This window comes from Protomyctophum parallelum (genome assembly GCF_964188405.1).
Source record: "Protomyctophum parallelum genome assembly, chromosome: 3".
NCBI lineage: Eukaryota > Metazoa > Chordata > Actinopteri > Myctophiformes > Myctophidae > Protomyctophum > Protomyctophum parallelum.
Window position 1 is genome coordinate 43759873 of NC_139698.1, and position 14625 is coordinate 43774497.

A 14625-nucleotide genomic window follows, 5' to 3' on the forward strand; every position below is an offset into this window, starting at 1 on the left:
GGAGGGGTCCAAAAAGCAGATTCACTGAGGAAGATGCACAACCCTACCCTATATCTGCAATGTGAGTAGGCTATGTGCAAAGGAGAGAGCGAGAGAGAGGGGGGAGAGAACGCGCAAGAGAGCGAGAGAGAGAGAGAGCCTGAGAGCGAGAGAGGATGTAAAGAAGAAAAAGAGCGCACTAAAATGTGAGGCCATGTTCTGCTTGTCCGTGTCAGCGGCGTCACACAAATGGGTGATTTTCCTTCCTATTATGAGTAGTGCTAATGTGTTGTTAATGTCATTCTCATAAATACCTTAGAACTATTTTTTGTGGTAGCGTATTGCGCACTTTTACGCAAGTCATAAAAATGGAATTTGATGTCTAGCTTTTGGATTATTCAACGAATTTGAGGTAAGACACATTGAAAACTACTATAATGACATTGTCAGCACTGGAGTCGATTGCTTAATACGCTAGAATGGCAAGTTAGATGAATTGCAACTAGTCTTCTATTGTGATGGCATGTTCTACGAACACGTCACCTGTATCAATCAAATGCATCTATTTATGTTTAACGCTTTCTTAAAGAAAAGGGGAGAAGAAAAGAAACGTGGCAAGCACTTTTTTCATTATTCTTTATAGGAAATGTGGGACACTAATTACCATTAGGCTTGAAATAGCCTAACCTGTTTGTTTACACAAACATGATTTCGTTTTTGGGCTCATATATGCTACATATCATATCGATCTATAGATCGATATATGTAGTCTGTCTATGTGCGCACAGTCTCTCTGTGCGCACACGACGCGCCCTGTGAGCGTCCATGCAGAATCTCATCTAAAAAAAAGAAGGGGGGAAAAAGCCATTAAGCATTTACAATTAGCTACAGTTTTATTTGCATGATATGCGAATTCGGCTCATGAACACTTCATTGTATTTTAGGTCTACCAGATTTGGACCCTTAATTTGACCATTCTCAGTACCCTCACACTAGGAGCGTATATATTGCATTGCATCACGCGCTTTGCGCAGACTACTGGTCTGTAGCCTAGTAGGTCAACCTCATAGAGCGGCCGTCAACCCAACCCACAGAGCGGTCGTTACTGGTCATTAGAATAACTCTCTGGCCTAACCCAGCCGTAGGTTAAGCAGGCACCGCAACCTTCATGTATAGCCAGCCAGCCGCCAGTGGCAGACACTGGCAGTGAGCCATAGGTCTACTATTTGTAATTGAAATTAATGCTTTTTACAAGGCAGAATTGTCTACTTGGATCAAAACCAGTTGTAGGCTACTGGATATATTATAGCATACCAAAGTTGTTAAATACCTTCCAGGACCTGAGATTTTGCTCTGAATATGCATGCATGGGAATGAATAGCGGCCTACCTACAGAACTTTTGATAGGCTAAGCCAATCACGTAGTTTAGCCTCGAATGATTCTCTCCAGTAGACTGCATACCATGCGGCATAGACACGGACAAATCACTGGTCTGGTTTTGGCAGCTGTAGTGGATGTTCCAGCTGATGAGTTCAGTGCGCAAGAGTTGTTCACACTAGTGAGGCAACAGTTCCACCTTGTGGACATGGCGTTAAACGGCATTCAATTTTGTATGGACTATGGATGTATGAAAAATGAAAATTCCTTCCCTGCATCCCTTTAGTTTGTTTCGGATTCCTTGTCTCGCTTAAAAGGAGTAAATCTCCCAAATGTAAATTGAATTTACCCTTCAATCGATTTATTATTTTCCATGAAGTCTGCTAATATGCTTTTGTTTAATGCATTTGTTTAGCCTGAGATCTAAATGTTTGCTCTTATTTGCATGATGCATTGCAAACTGATGCTTTTTTTGCATACAATGAATGACTCCAACCTCAAACATTTTCCTTTATAGGCTATATTTATTTATAGCATCATTCTGCATACAGGCCATTATCCATTATAAAATAGGCAAAAATATATTCACAAACTTAACATTCCAAAGGGCTCCATAGCCTCCCCCAGCATTTACATAAGTATACTTATAGCAGTTGTCACATTATAAAGAAATGCCATGTAACATACAGTATAGCTATCAGAGTAGTTATCATGACAGCATTAATAAATGACAAGTAAAGGTGACTGTGTCAAACTGTAATTGTAAAAAAACAAAAAAATAATAACTTCCGACCTCACTGATACCTCCATCTCTTATGTAGCAAGATAAAAATCTTTAAATTACATCAAAATCAATTTATTTAGGCACTGTTGGTCTGACTGACAAGCAAGTGCATGCAAAGATGATGAAATACGAAAACGGATGTTATATGTATGCTAATGATAAAATAACATTCACCTAACCGGGAAATTCCTCTTTGATTAAAGCTGATGAAATCAAATAAACCCCATTTATATTGTCCTATATTACCGTGATATCATACGTCATTTAATGTTAAACTGTTAGTGTTCCATTACAATTGAAAGCCTTATGTGGGGCTAAAGTTACCACTGTGGGTAGAAAAAAAAAATAACAAAAATGGAAGCACATTCAAAGCAAATGTATACTTTGACCTATTGTTTTACAAGATATGTTCAACTAGCTATTGTCCATACTGTATATCTTTATGATATAGAAGACAAGAAGTGCTTGCTGTGCCTGCCATATACTGCATCTAGTATATCCGGTTTCATTAGTGTTGTAATCAGCTACTACATATAGTGTCAATATATATAAAGGGAAATCAGAAGCGCTAAAATACATTAAATGACGTGTTTTTAGTGTTAAACAGATATTCGTGTAAATAAAAGCAAAATGATGCAAAGTCAAACTCTGCATATGCACAGTGAGCATTAAGAATCTCACAAAAGTTACATTCAACATTGAAAACTTTGGGATGGTGCATTTAAGATCCTTTTTTCTTTTGGTCACAATGTTTTCTTTTATATGGCTCATTTTTTATGGCTCATAAAGCCAAAACCTGTTCCTACTGTAACTGCTCCCTCTAGTGGTTGAACATGCATTTGATAAACAGCCTCGTGCCACATCCTTTTAAGACTATATCACTGATCATTGTCAATACAAATTGTATTGATTTACTTGAAAGCAATTATGAGTGCATTCGTTTCTTTAGTGAACAATTTCTTCACCAAATGATCATGGTCATTGAAGCGTAGATAACTGGATGGATATGAACCAGTAAAATGTATTTCCAATATCTAGCCAACCCAAATACGTAGTGTGTGTGTGTGTGTGTGTATTCTCTCCTTGGCAAATTGTCCTATGTTAGTGTTCAATGAGTAATGTGTAAGCACAAAAATCTCATGTACTGTATTCTTTGACATCTAAAGGTCTATTCATAGTCTAGTTTTCGGTGAAGAGGTGACCACCGTTATTAAAAACAGAGATGTGTTGTGTGAGCTATGGTGTGAGATGGTTTTGTCAGAAGGCGGCCCTCACTTCACACGGGTGTGATTTTTTTAACCAACAAACAGATGAATGATATTTTTTTTAAACCTGAAAAATTGAGTTAGCAGGTTTCTGCCGGATAGTGATGATATGCAAATGAAACCTCTATGATTAATATGCCCATACACATAGTACAAATTCACAGTTTTCTTCAGTGAAGTGTGGTTGCATAACCAGTACTCAGTAAGGGCAGAAAATGGAAGAATATAGCAGAAGGAATCGGCAGGATAGATGGGAATGTCCTAAATATCAAGGAAAGGTAGCAGAGGTGAAATTATGCCTCCCCTTCCTCACTTGCACCTCCTCAAAGCCTCCTGCATCTTCTCCTGCACATGCTCCATCTTTTCGGCCCACTCCTCACTCAGGCCTTCTTCGTCATCTCCAATGACGGCGGCGTAGCCCATGAGTGCGATGAGGCCGATACAGAAGAGGTAAGTGAGGCGGGTGCAGAGGTGCTCCATGATGTGGCGGTCACCCTGTGAGTGCTTCAGGTACACTTCCAGGATGGGTCGGCTGAAGATTTTACGTTTTCCTACCACGCCCTCGTAAAGGGTGTGCAAGTTCTGGTCACCGAGGTCGTTGCTGTAGCTCATCTCAAAGTCATCCTTCTTGCGCTCCCGGAGCTCGGGCCGCGCCTCCACCATCTCCATGAACTTACGGAACTGGTTCCGCAGGTTATCCTCCACCTTGGAGTACTGGCCATCTATTGTTTCCTTCTTGATCTGCAACAGGGCGTTGTGGTTCTGCCGGGACAGGTCATCGAGGGCCCGGTTGACGGTGCCAAATTCGCGTTTCAGGGTGCGGATGTCTTCATCATCCACGTGGTGCAGCACTACCCGGATAAGGGAGCCGGCCACACCAAAAATAGGGTTCACCACGGCTGCTGCAGAGGAGATGGTGGCCACACATTCCAGTACCTTTATCAGGCCCTGCTTCAGCTTGGCCCTATCATCCTCAATCTCTTCTGACATCATGGCGAGGTCACCTATGCTGCGATGACAGTATGAAGGTCTATAAGACACAGAAACATGAACAGAATTAGAAAGAAGAAAACTCACATTGGGCATTAGCAAACTTTGTGAGAGTGATACCATTGTTAAGGTAGGCTTTAGGCATTGGTTAAGTCTTGGACAAGATGATGCGCCTAAAACACAAAGTTTTATACATAATAAGATAGAGAACAATAATTTCACATCAAGCCCATTTTTGTTGTCCATGATTGGCTGCAGACTTCGGCAATGAAGGAGTTAACAGTTATATTGGTTAACACAGCAGCTCTCCACTGAGCACTGAAATACTTCAGCACCAGATTGTTTTCAATGAGTTTCTATGGAGGGAACAGATAGCTCCCGAGCAACAGCGATAGTAGCAACAGTAGGCCAGCAAAGGCATGTTGAACGAGTAGTGCTTCTAGCAACACATAGATAGCACACAACAAGTCCCTACACACACACACAAATACTGAGTGTTAAATCAAAGGTTCTTAAAGAGTGAAATAGGCAGTAGGGTTAGTCAGTAGTAAGATAATCAGTTGGGATTTCACCATTTTGCTTTAAAAGAAAAAACATGTCACTGCACTCAGTTGTCTTTACAGTACAGGTTTTATCAGCGGGTCAGCTATGTGGCTGCAGGGCTATATTTAGCTTGCTTTAACTCAGCTATTACAAACACAGAGATTACAACATAGTTTAACACAATGTGAACCTAGACTATGGGTATAAGGGGAATAAAATCCACACTCCCAGTAATCATGTCATTCCAATGTCCGGCCAATCACACTTTGTGTTTACGTAATGTTTGTGTTTACACAAACACTCAAAAATGGCCATTCATTATCAATGGCATTTAATGTTTGTATTAGGACAAGTTCGTGTTTACACGCACACTAAAAGCTGGACATAGCCGGAGTGGATAGCGCCCCTCAATGATGACAATGACAGCAGTAGTCAAACCAAACAGACGCGCAGGCCTTCATCAGTGTAGTCATTTTGAAAATTTCCTACACAATGACGCGCCTGTTTGGTTTGACTGCTGCTCTACGTATTTTCTGAATCTTGAGTCTTTCCCTTGAAGTGAGTTGGCTTAGGGAGTGAATGACAGTATGACACACTTTAGGTCGCAAAAGTTCAAGCAGGGAGTAGAAGCAAAAGCCGAGCAATGCAAGGAACACCCTGCTTTGACTTCAGTGGGCTGATGTTCCTTAATATATGTGTCCACCAGAGGGGGCAGTGATTACACTTACAATGCCACACATCCCCACCCGCCTCCATGTTTCAGCACCAGCATAATGGACTGATAGATGATGGCCCTAACCTAAGGATATAACCCTTTATCTTCAGGTTAATATTAGTTGATGTGCTTAAGTGCAGGTTATCAGAGGTAGTATGAACAGACTTTTATGAACAGATTTTTTGGTGGTCGTGAAAGAACAAGGCACTTGAAAAATGATGTAAGGTCTGAACCCATACTCATGAGATTTTGTTCCCTCTTTTTTATTTTTCTTCAACTTTGTTGAAGGTTAAGTATTGCTTTTCTATTGCTCTCTTCTGCTTTTTAATTAAATTATTGTGTGATTTAGTTTTTGTGACACATGTCTTTATTGTTAATATCTTCACAGATGGTGTTCCACATAAAAATGCATCCTCACCCAAGTACCAGAATCCAGCTGTTTAAATGTAGGTAATGAAAGGGTTAATATTTTTTTCCTCTACTCTTTTTTGCCACTAGGGCCTGCCTGCAACTTCAAAATTGTCAGACATATTTAGCACCAACATAATCTTTCTGCTAATTAGGCAGGATTTGGTACTGACGTGGCACAAATTGGAGCAAAAGTTGTTTAAATAAGCAGAATGGTTGAACAGTGGTGTAAAAGGCAACTGGAAATGAACCCTTGGTGAAGGTGACATAATTCCTTATTTATTCTTCACCAGTGAAAACACGATCTAACCATAATTCTCCACTTTATTACAGCGAATGATTGATCTGAAATACAAAATGCATGCTGTCACACAAATAATTTATCCCAATAATTATTATGAATAGTCAACAGATGAGGCCTGTGACCCTGTTCATGCATTTCCTCTTTGGGTCACCAAATTACTGTTATGTTCAAATCTGGGCCTTGTAGGAAAATGGATACAACAGCACTTCTCTATCTAAGTCAATAAATAGTAAATACTAGCTTGATTCATATTGCATTAGATCTACCAAAATTTGATTAACCTAAGCTAAATGTTGTTATATATGCAATTATCATACTCAAATAGGAATTGTTTGTAAACAGAGTAGCTCTAGTTCACTAATCAGGAAGTAGGCAGTTGTTTTCACCAGTCCCCAGTTCAGTGGAGAGGCCATCTTGAATTATTTTCTCTCTATGATCATATGCTAAGCTAATCGACTTCCAGATACAATCTTACGTTTAAAATAAATTCTAACATATGATTTGCATGTTCATGGCTTATTTGAATGTTATTTTTATTCCACCCAGGCTTGTACCATGACAGTTTTCTCTCTTTATTTCACTGTAGGCCTACTGACTTCTGGCAGTTGAGACACTTGAAGAACAACCTTGAGCCTAATATAGTTCAAACAATATACCTAAGGAAGGCTAAACACACAACTATAGACTTTCTACCATATGGTCTGCTGTGTTTAAATACTCAAATCAAGCTCAACAGCCCCTCTCCCGAGTCCCAACAGCCAAGAGGCAGAAGGCTGCCTTTCCCATGCTAGCAATGGCTCCCCCTAGCCGTCTCTCCATATTTCCTTGTTAATGCACACCATAATGCTCTGTCCCACCCTTGTGTATTACACTGTACAGCAACTTAAAAACACCTGAAAACGTATTTTTTGTTGGCTAAATTTGGAGTATACATTCACCATTTGCCTTTTGTCCAACATTGGGCAACATTGGCCACTGGGAAAGATAGGATTCCTTACCTTTTAAGTACCTCTCTCTCTTTACACCACCCTCTCCAAAGTCCCAAACTCGATTGCCTCTTCTTCTTCCCAGCAATCCCTGCAAAAAAGGAAACTTCCATGTAGGTTGAATGTGTAGGGGTGTTCATATTTGACTAAACCATTCCCATACAATTCCAAGGGCCCAAAATGTCCAGAAAGGGCCCTATTTTGCACATATACACACATGCTCAAACATGCCATTTTAAAAGGCTGTCAATGGGCTCAGATAGTGAAGCCCACTCCTCAAATACACTCTGACCTCCCCCTAAGTTTTCAACTTATTCTGGTCCATCAGTAGTCATACAGTCCATACTAAGAAGCAATTGTCAGTCAGTACAGTGCTGAGTATTCAGAGACTTTCCACTGCATCTTGTGCATTTGCCAAGCCCTGGAGCATCTTTGGGTGGACCAAAATGCACCATTTTGTGGGGAAATTGTTAAAAGAGACCCCTCTAGAATGGATTTAACCAAAAAATAAGAAAGAAAACGTTTTCTTTTAGAGAGGACCGAAGAAAACCAATGGAAAGCTACGTTTCCAAATACACCTCTCCAAAAGTGCACATGTGTACCCACAGCTGCAGAGAGATCTCCAAACGCTCTAGAGGAAAAACGAGAAGATTCTTCTGTCTAAAAAGGTAATTATTGAACATTATTTCACCATATGATAAAGGTTTTGGGCTATTATCACATTTGAGATCACTGCCTTTAAGCAAACCCAAACAAAACAAGTTATCAAAAGGCACGAACTGCAATGCGCCACAGTTATTTATCACTGAATTAAAAAAAATATATATTTATTTTGCAGTGGGTTTGATATTTGTACAGTATATAGTCTACATCAAACACATCACAATAGTGAATTTTGCAAATTCAAGTTGGCAATAACGTGGTGCCACTGGATTCATTTAGGCTGCAGCTTTGCGCCCTGGTGCTGAAAGGAGAACAGCACTCAGTACCAGTACCCAGACCAGTAAAATAAATAAATGAGTAATAGGCGTAAATAAAATAGGCAAAACTGAACAAAGTCATTCAGAAAAAGAACCCCACAAAATGTAAAAAGAGAGCATGCCATCCGATCTTCGGCGCCGTTCAAAAATGTCCAATGTTGACAACACACAATAGCAGGGTCCAGGGATTTGAATGAAACGCGGAGAGATATACTATATTTCCACAGCAAAATGGATAGGCGTTTGTTGTCCTGAATGTCCAGATCTGTCTCCATTATGTAGGATAGATCCACCCGTCAACTAACAGCTATTTCTGCCTGCTTAGCAGCAGACAGCAGCCTTTGTTGTGTTTTGGAGAATTGCTATTTGAAATAAAACACGAGTCTGCATTTTATACACTATCTCCGCATACGGTACCTGCTCGGACACGAAGTCACTCAGCGACGTATTAGTAGGCTAAGCAATCTTTCTTAAATAAAATGCGCTACGTCTGTGACTGTGTGCGCCCGTTGTGTTGCGCCAGTTTCCAAATGACAACCACAGAGTGGAGATGGTGCATGGCTGCACGCGACTCACTCACTGGTGCTGTCAGTTGCTGCTACAGCCTGGCGCACGGCTGTCGCTATTGTTCATCAGCCGCAGCAGCTGTTATTCCAGAATCCATTCCACAGTCAGACTCAGACCTTTCACAACGAGAAGTAGACAACTAAGTCAAAGCATTAGTAGTCTACACGAGGCTACGTAGATAATCCTTTTGATGATAACCACAAGCTTGCCTTATGCAATTGAGTTGTGCGGTCAACATGCGCAATAATTTATGTTTAGGGCAGGCGAATGCATTGCAAAACGTCATTAACGTAGCCTGGGGGTGGCACCGTGGCAGTAGGCCTATAGTAGCCTAGAGCTTGTTTATGGTTCCAGTCCAGAGTGTGTGAACCTAAAACAAGCTTGGGACTTGGGAGACATTGGATATCTATCCAACAAGATAACCAACCAGTTGGCAGAATACACATCAACACAATGCATTTCAGAATATATAACTTATTTATTAAAGCCCACACCGTTAAATTGGATAGGCAGCCAATGCCAAGACATATTTTGTGTTAATTATCTAAACATAATTTTTTCAGAGATCAAATTTGTAATTGTTAAAAAAAAGAGGAAGATATATATATATTTTTTGTTATGTTTATGTGACATCAGGCTATTTTGATCCGTTTTTGGTTACAGTGCCCAAAGAAGAGTTTATACAGACGTCCAATTGAATGCAAATTGTACAAAAACAGTACAATTTACACAATATTTTCTAAACCAGGGTCTTATTAGGCCTAGGCTATTTACTTGCGCAAGCAGAGTGCGCAAGTAATAGTTTCGCCCGGTCCGTATGCACCGTCCCAGCCAACCCGCCACTTTTGATGCGTATGCAAATAAAACAGCAAATTGTGCCTGATTTGCTGGGACCAGATTACATACATGACCATATTTCTTACGTCATCATTGAGAGCTAGTCATACATATACTATATATATGTAATTTATAAAATAAAATAGCAAATTGTGCCTGATTTGCTGGGACCAGAGTACATGGTGTGTATATGTATAACTAGCTCTCAATGATGACGTAAGAAATATGTGGATTAAAGGACCCAATGCCAGAGTGTAATTGGTCTTCGATTGTGACGTAATGACGATATGTTTTAGTGTTGGGAGGTTTAAAGGTAATGCTCCTGTGTATACATGTATGTAATCTGGTCCCAGCAAATCAGGCACAATTTGCTGTTTTATTAGCATACGCATCAAAAGCGGCGGGTTGGCTGGGACGGTTTTTGGCGCAAAGTAACCACAGTATACCGCTAATCAACTTACAAATTACATATATATATAGTATATGTATAACTAGCGGTGCATACGCATCAAAAGTGACAGTTTATAACGGTCGAAAGTACTTGCGCGCTCTGCTTGCGCACTAGTTGGCCATTTATGGCCTACTAGTGTGCAACAAGCAATATATGCACTCGACAGAGTGCAGTTCTAGTTATTATAATAATTTTACAGCAGTTGTCACTAATTAATCATGGTATGATTTTAATAGTTGGTATGTTGGCCACTTATTGATTTGTTGCTGGAAGTCCTAACATTTTATAAAATATCAGTTCACTGTAAGAGACCACACCTGCTCAAGTTAAACAGTATTTATTGCACAAAGTGAGATGAATGTGTAGGCCTATAGATGAGGAGCACGAGGTGGGGCGAGACTCAGGGTGGGGGTGTAGTCTCGGGAGCCTGACGACCTGCTCGGGAGTCGGGAGCGGTCAGTCGCCTCTGCTCTGACACTCCCCCCCTCGGGGCTTCTAGAGGAAAGAGAGAGAGAAGTGTTAGAAGGGCAAAGCTGTGGATGAAGGGAGTTTGTTGGGGGGGTTGACGCCACAAACCAGTGTAACTTGAGAGAATATAGCAAATCAATGTGAACAGTTTGAGCAATTCTTAGACAATCATTATTACATCAGTGTACTTACTTAGTACTTACACTTAAATGCAGCAATGCTCATATAATATGAAGTTAGTCGTCGTCCCCGCCACACACACACACACACACACACACACGACACACCTTTATTTTACTTTGTGTATTACAATAACAGGTCAGTAACCCATACTTCTCTTATTTCCGCAGGGTTCAGGTCATCAGGTCATCCTGCCCACAAGAGAAGATGGCTGCAGAATCTGAGGGGCCGAATCTGTGCTCGGCCCCTCTTGGACTCCCTGTCCACACATGACTGTGTGACCACACTCGGCCCCTCTTGTACTCCCTGTCCACACATGACTGTGTGAACACACTGGGCACCACCGGCATTGGCCTGATCTTAGAGACAAGACGACCGACCTCTGCCTCAATGTCAACAAAACAAAGAAGATGATTGTGGAGCACAGGATGCTGCAGGGGTGAGGACACGTACGTGCGTGCATTGTTGTTGAGGCACTGAGGTAACGGCTTTATCCGGAGGCTGAAGAGCTTTGGCACAGACTCCAGGATCTTAAAATATGGAGCTGGACAGTGGTGGACAGTAACTACAATTTACAATTTACAATTTAGGCATTTAGCAGACGCTCTTAATCCAGAGCGACTTAAATTTAAGCAAGAACAAAAGCATGGGAATACATCACATAAAAGCATTTATCATGAAACATGCGTAAGCTAAGAAGGTAACAGTGGAATATCTATATGATGAAACTATACATACACTATACATAATAAACTATACATATTCACTACTATGCTATACATATGTACTATGGCGTGCTATGACTATATACAATACAATTATAGTGCTGTCTACATAACAACTACCCTATTGAGTACTGCACTTTATTTTTGCAAGTTCATGACTTTCACTCTGCTACATTTCTAATAGAAATAATGTACTTTGGACTCCACTATAGGAATGGAATCTTGGGACCTTAAAGGGATAGTTCAGAATTTTACTTAAGCTGTATGAAATACGTGCCATTAATATAGTGGTTGCAACTTGCAACTGTATTAATTGATTGCCAGAGTCCTGAGAGTCCTGAGAGTTCTGCTCTGGTTTTGGTGAAATATTAAGTAGTTCCGGTCATTTTGTGGGGGGCGCATTAAAAGTAAATTAATTCACAAAACTAGCATCATTTGTATTGTTGACCTATTTCTAACATATTAGTGCAACGTTCGATCATTTTTGACCCCTCTATCACACGGAACTATGTTTTTTATGTCCATATCACTACGCCACAAAAATGTGATGGGGTCGAAGTTGAACGAACGTTGCGCTAATATTTTAGAAATAGGTCAACAATACAAATGACGCTAGTTTTGTGGATTAAATTACTTTTTATTGCGTGGCCCCAGTGCCCCCCACAAAATGACCGGAACTACTTAATATTCACCAAAACCAGAGCAGAACTCCAAGTTTCGATTAGCTAGGATTTATGATAATGTGGATCCAACGTGCGATATATGCCACCAGGCTCCAGCTAATATTCTTCATATGTTTTTGGTCAGCTATATTTGATACTATTTCAGATGTGTTACAGTTGCTAGATAATAGATCCATCCCCTATTATTTCCCTATTTGGCGTCCTTCCTGAAACTATCCCCCTGCCTAAATATCAATCTGACCTTGTCGCTTTTGTGACGCTTCTGGCAAGACGTCTTATTCTTATGCATTGGAAAAAACACGGACATTGCTGTTCTTTGGAGTGGTTGCACCACTCAAAAACATTCCCGTTCGATATCTGACTACTAATACTGTTAATTTTTTTTTTTTTTAATTAAATACACATTGCGTGGCTCCAAATTCAGTAAAGCATGGCAGCCTTTTCTATCTCATGTTGACCGCCTTACACTCGTGCCCACGATTGAACCTGAATAGTTGTCACCTGACTAGCCAACCTGGTCTGGATGATGTTTGTGACCATGAACTGATTTGTATATTGACTATATTGGAGTTTTATTTTATTTTTTATATATATATATTTTTAATACATTTTGTTTTATTTTGAATGTTCTTCGGTTGTCTTGATTTGATTTGTGTTGTTTTGTTCTTGTGTGTGTTGTTTTTGTTTTTTGTATTTGTTACTCTGTAACATTTAAAAAGAAAAAGAAAAGAACTCCCACCATGGAACTCGGGCAATCAATTAATACAGTTGCAAGTTGCAACCACTATAGGCAAGTATTTCATGCAACTTAAGTTCAAAAATTGTGAACTATCCCTTTAATAAAAATATATTTTGAATCAACCACATTTTTTCAAATAGTAAAAAATAGCTTTTATGCATTTACTGACAACCAGAGAGATTGGGAGAGAGTGTCAGGATCGGGATTCGAACCCACAACACGTTGTCAGGCTGGCATTTCAGCAGGCACGTGCACAGATAGACATCAAAGGGAGCTGCCCTCTCCAGACCATGAACGCAGTATTTACTATGTATAGTGTTGAGAGCCAGGGCGGCCCTGCCCCGACTTCAGAAATAGCCCTGTGTGGACCCAAGCGGACCCACAAGCCGCCCCCGCCCCCTCCCTCCCATAGGAAACAGGAGTGGAGCAGGGGACCAAGCCATAGGCACCGGGGGACATACCGAGGGAGAAGAGGCGCGCAGGCTTCCCCACGCTATCCAACTCACGAGATGACCCGTGGGACCATGGACGGAGCAGTAATCGTCCCCAAAGTGGACCGAGATGGGCCTACGATGAAGGGATCAATAAATCCTCTCCTCCAACTCATCCAGCAGCGCTGGCGCCATTGAGGGCGCCCCCCCACCGCCCCAGCAAGCTGAATGGCCGAACCAGGGACGGGGATCTTCTCACGCTGCGGTTGACCCTTCTGCGCAGACTGTATGGATTTATGTTGGTTAATGTGAAAATGTCATAGCAGCTGCCTGTGTTGTATGAGACAGGAAGTATGTGCATAGATGCGCCCGAGCAAGGCAGTTAGAACTGACAGGAAGGCAGAGGCCCTCTCTATACAGCAGAAAGAGAGTAATCAGAGATGTAACTGTATGTTAACCACTATTAAAATGCCCATATAGGGCAATATGTAGGAACTGTAATGTTGTAGCACAAACTTATGCTTAGGGGTGTTTTGAAATGTGACTATAGAGACGACACGTCCGGACGGGCGGGGAAAGTTGCATGCATCAAAAAGTATAAATGCTTATGATAAGGGGAGAGAGCTCTCTCTTCCTTGGTTCCTCCGAGCTGACAACTTAATACAGATTTTTGTATTGTAGACTCTTTTTACTCTTAATACTGGATATTCGAGAGAGAGGACTCGTTTGAGTACAAGCGAGTGTGTCTGTGTGTGCGTGCATTGCAGTAACGAGAACTCTGTCTTAAAGTATGATATCACGGTTCTAGGTTTCGCTCTATAAGGTGGTGGTCTATAAACTAAAGAGTTGTTGGTTTGTTGCATATTAATGTAATTCACAAAGATAGTTTGGTCACAAGTAATAATTAATTTTATTGTTGTACACTTAGGCCATGACACTAAGAGCAATGGTACTTGTACTCTAAGGTATTAATACTTAGGTAAATAGGCAGATAAATAAATTAACACCCTCAACCAGCTGTGTGGAGTAGCGTACACACTGTACTGGGGTCTGGGGGTGCGCACGGCTGTTAGGTATGGCCGCGGGCACTCGTCATATAGTATACATGCATGGTGAAATGCTGCCATACCCAAAGGCAGCATTCAGGATAATTGCCTTTTCCCGAACTCTCCTGAACTTGAACACAGCATTTTGCAACTCATTTGGTGCCGA

The 14625-nt window shown here is 40.9% G+C and overlaps 1 protein-coding gene and 1 long non-coding RNA gene across 5 annotated transcripts; one reads left to right on the top strand and one right to left on the bottom strand.

The window, feature by feature from the left end:
- The first annotated feature begins 264 nt into the window (after window positions 1–264).
- LOC310855574 lies at window positions 265–7356 on the top strand. Its single transcript, XR_014569004.1, has 3 exons — window positions 265–391; window positions 6043–6100; window positions 6953–7356. It is a non-coding gene; the product is annotated as an uncharacterized lncRNA (long non-coding RNA).
- Window positions 1868–9078, bottom strand: rpz (rapunzel; the record flags this gene model as incomplete). 4 transcript variants are annotated; one of them, XM_083760626.1, is made up of 3 exons in its annotated part: window positions 1868–4436; window positions 7365–7443; window positions 8913–9078. In XM_083760626.1, the coding sequence occupies one exon, from the start codon at window positions 4397–4399 to the stop codon at window positions 3716–3718; it is 684 nt and encodes a 227-aa protein (XP_083616752.1). In that variant the 3' UTR covers window positions 1868–3715. The 4 variants fall into 4 exon arrangements, with proteins under 4 accessions (XP_083616752.1, XP_083616751.1, XP_083616750.1 ...); XM_083760625.1 differs by lacking the exon at window positions 8913–9078 and adding an exon at window positions 8750–8881; XM_083760624.1 differs by lacking the exon at window positions 8913–9078 and having other exon boundaries at window positions 1868–4415; window positions 7365–7492.
- Window positions 9079–14625: the final 5547 nt, after the last annotated feature.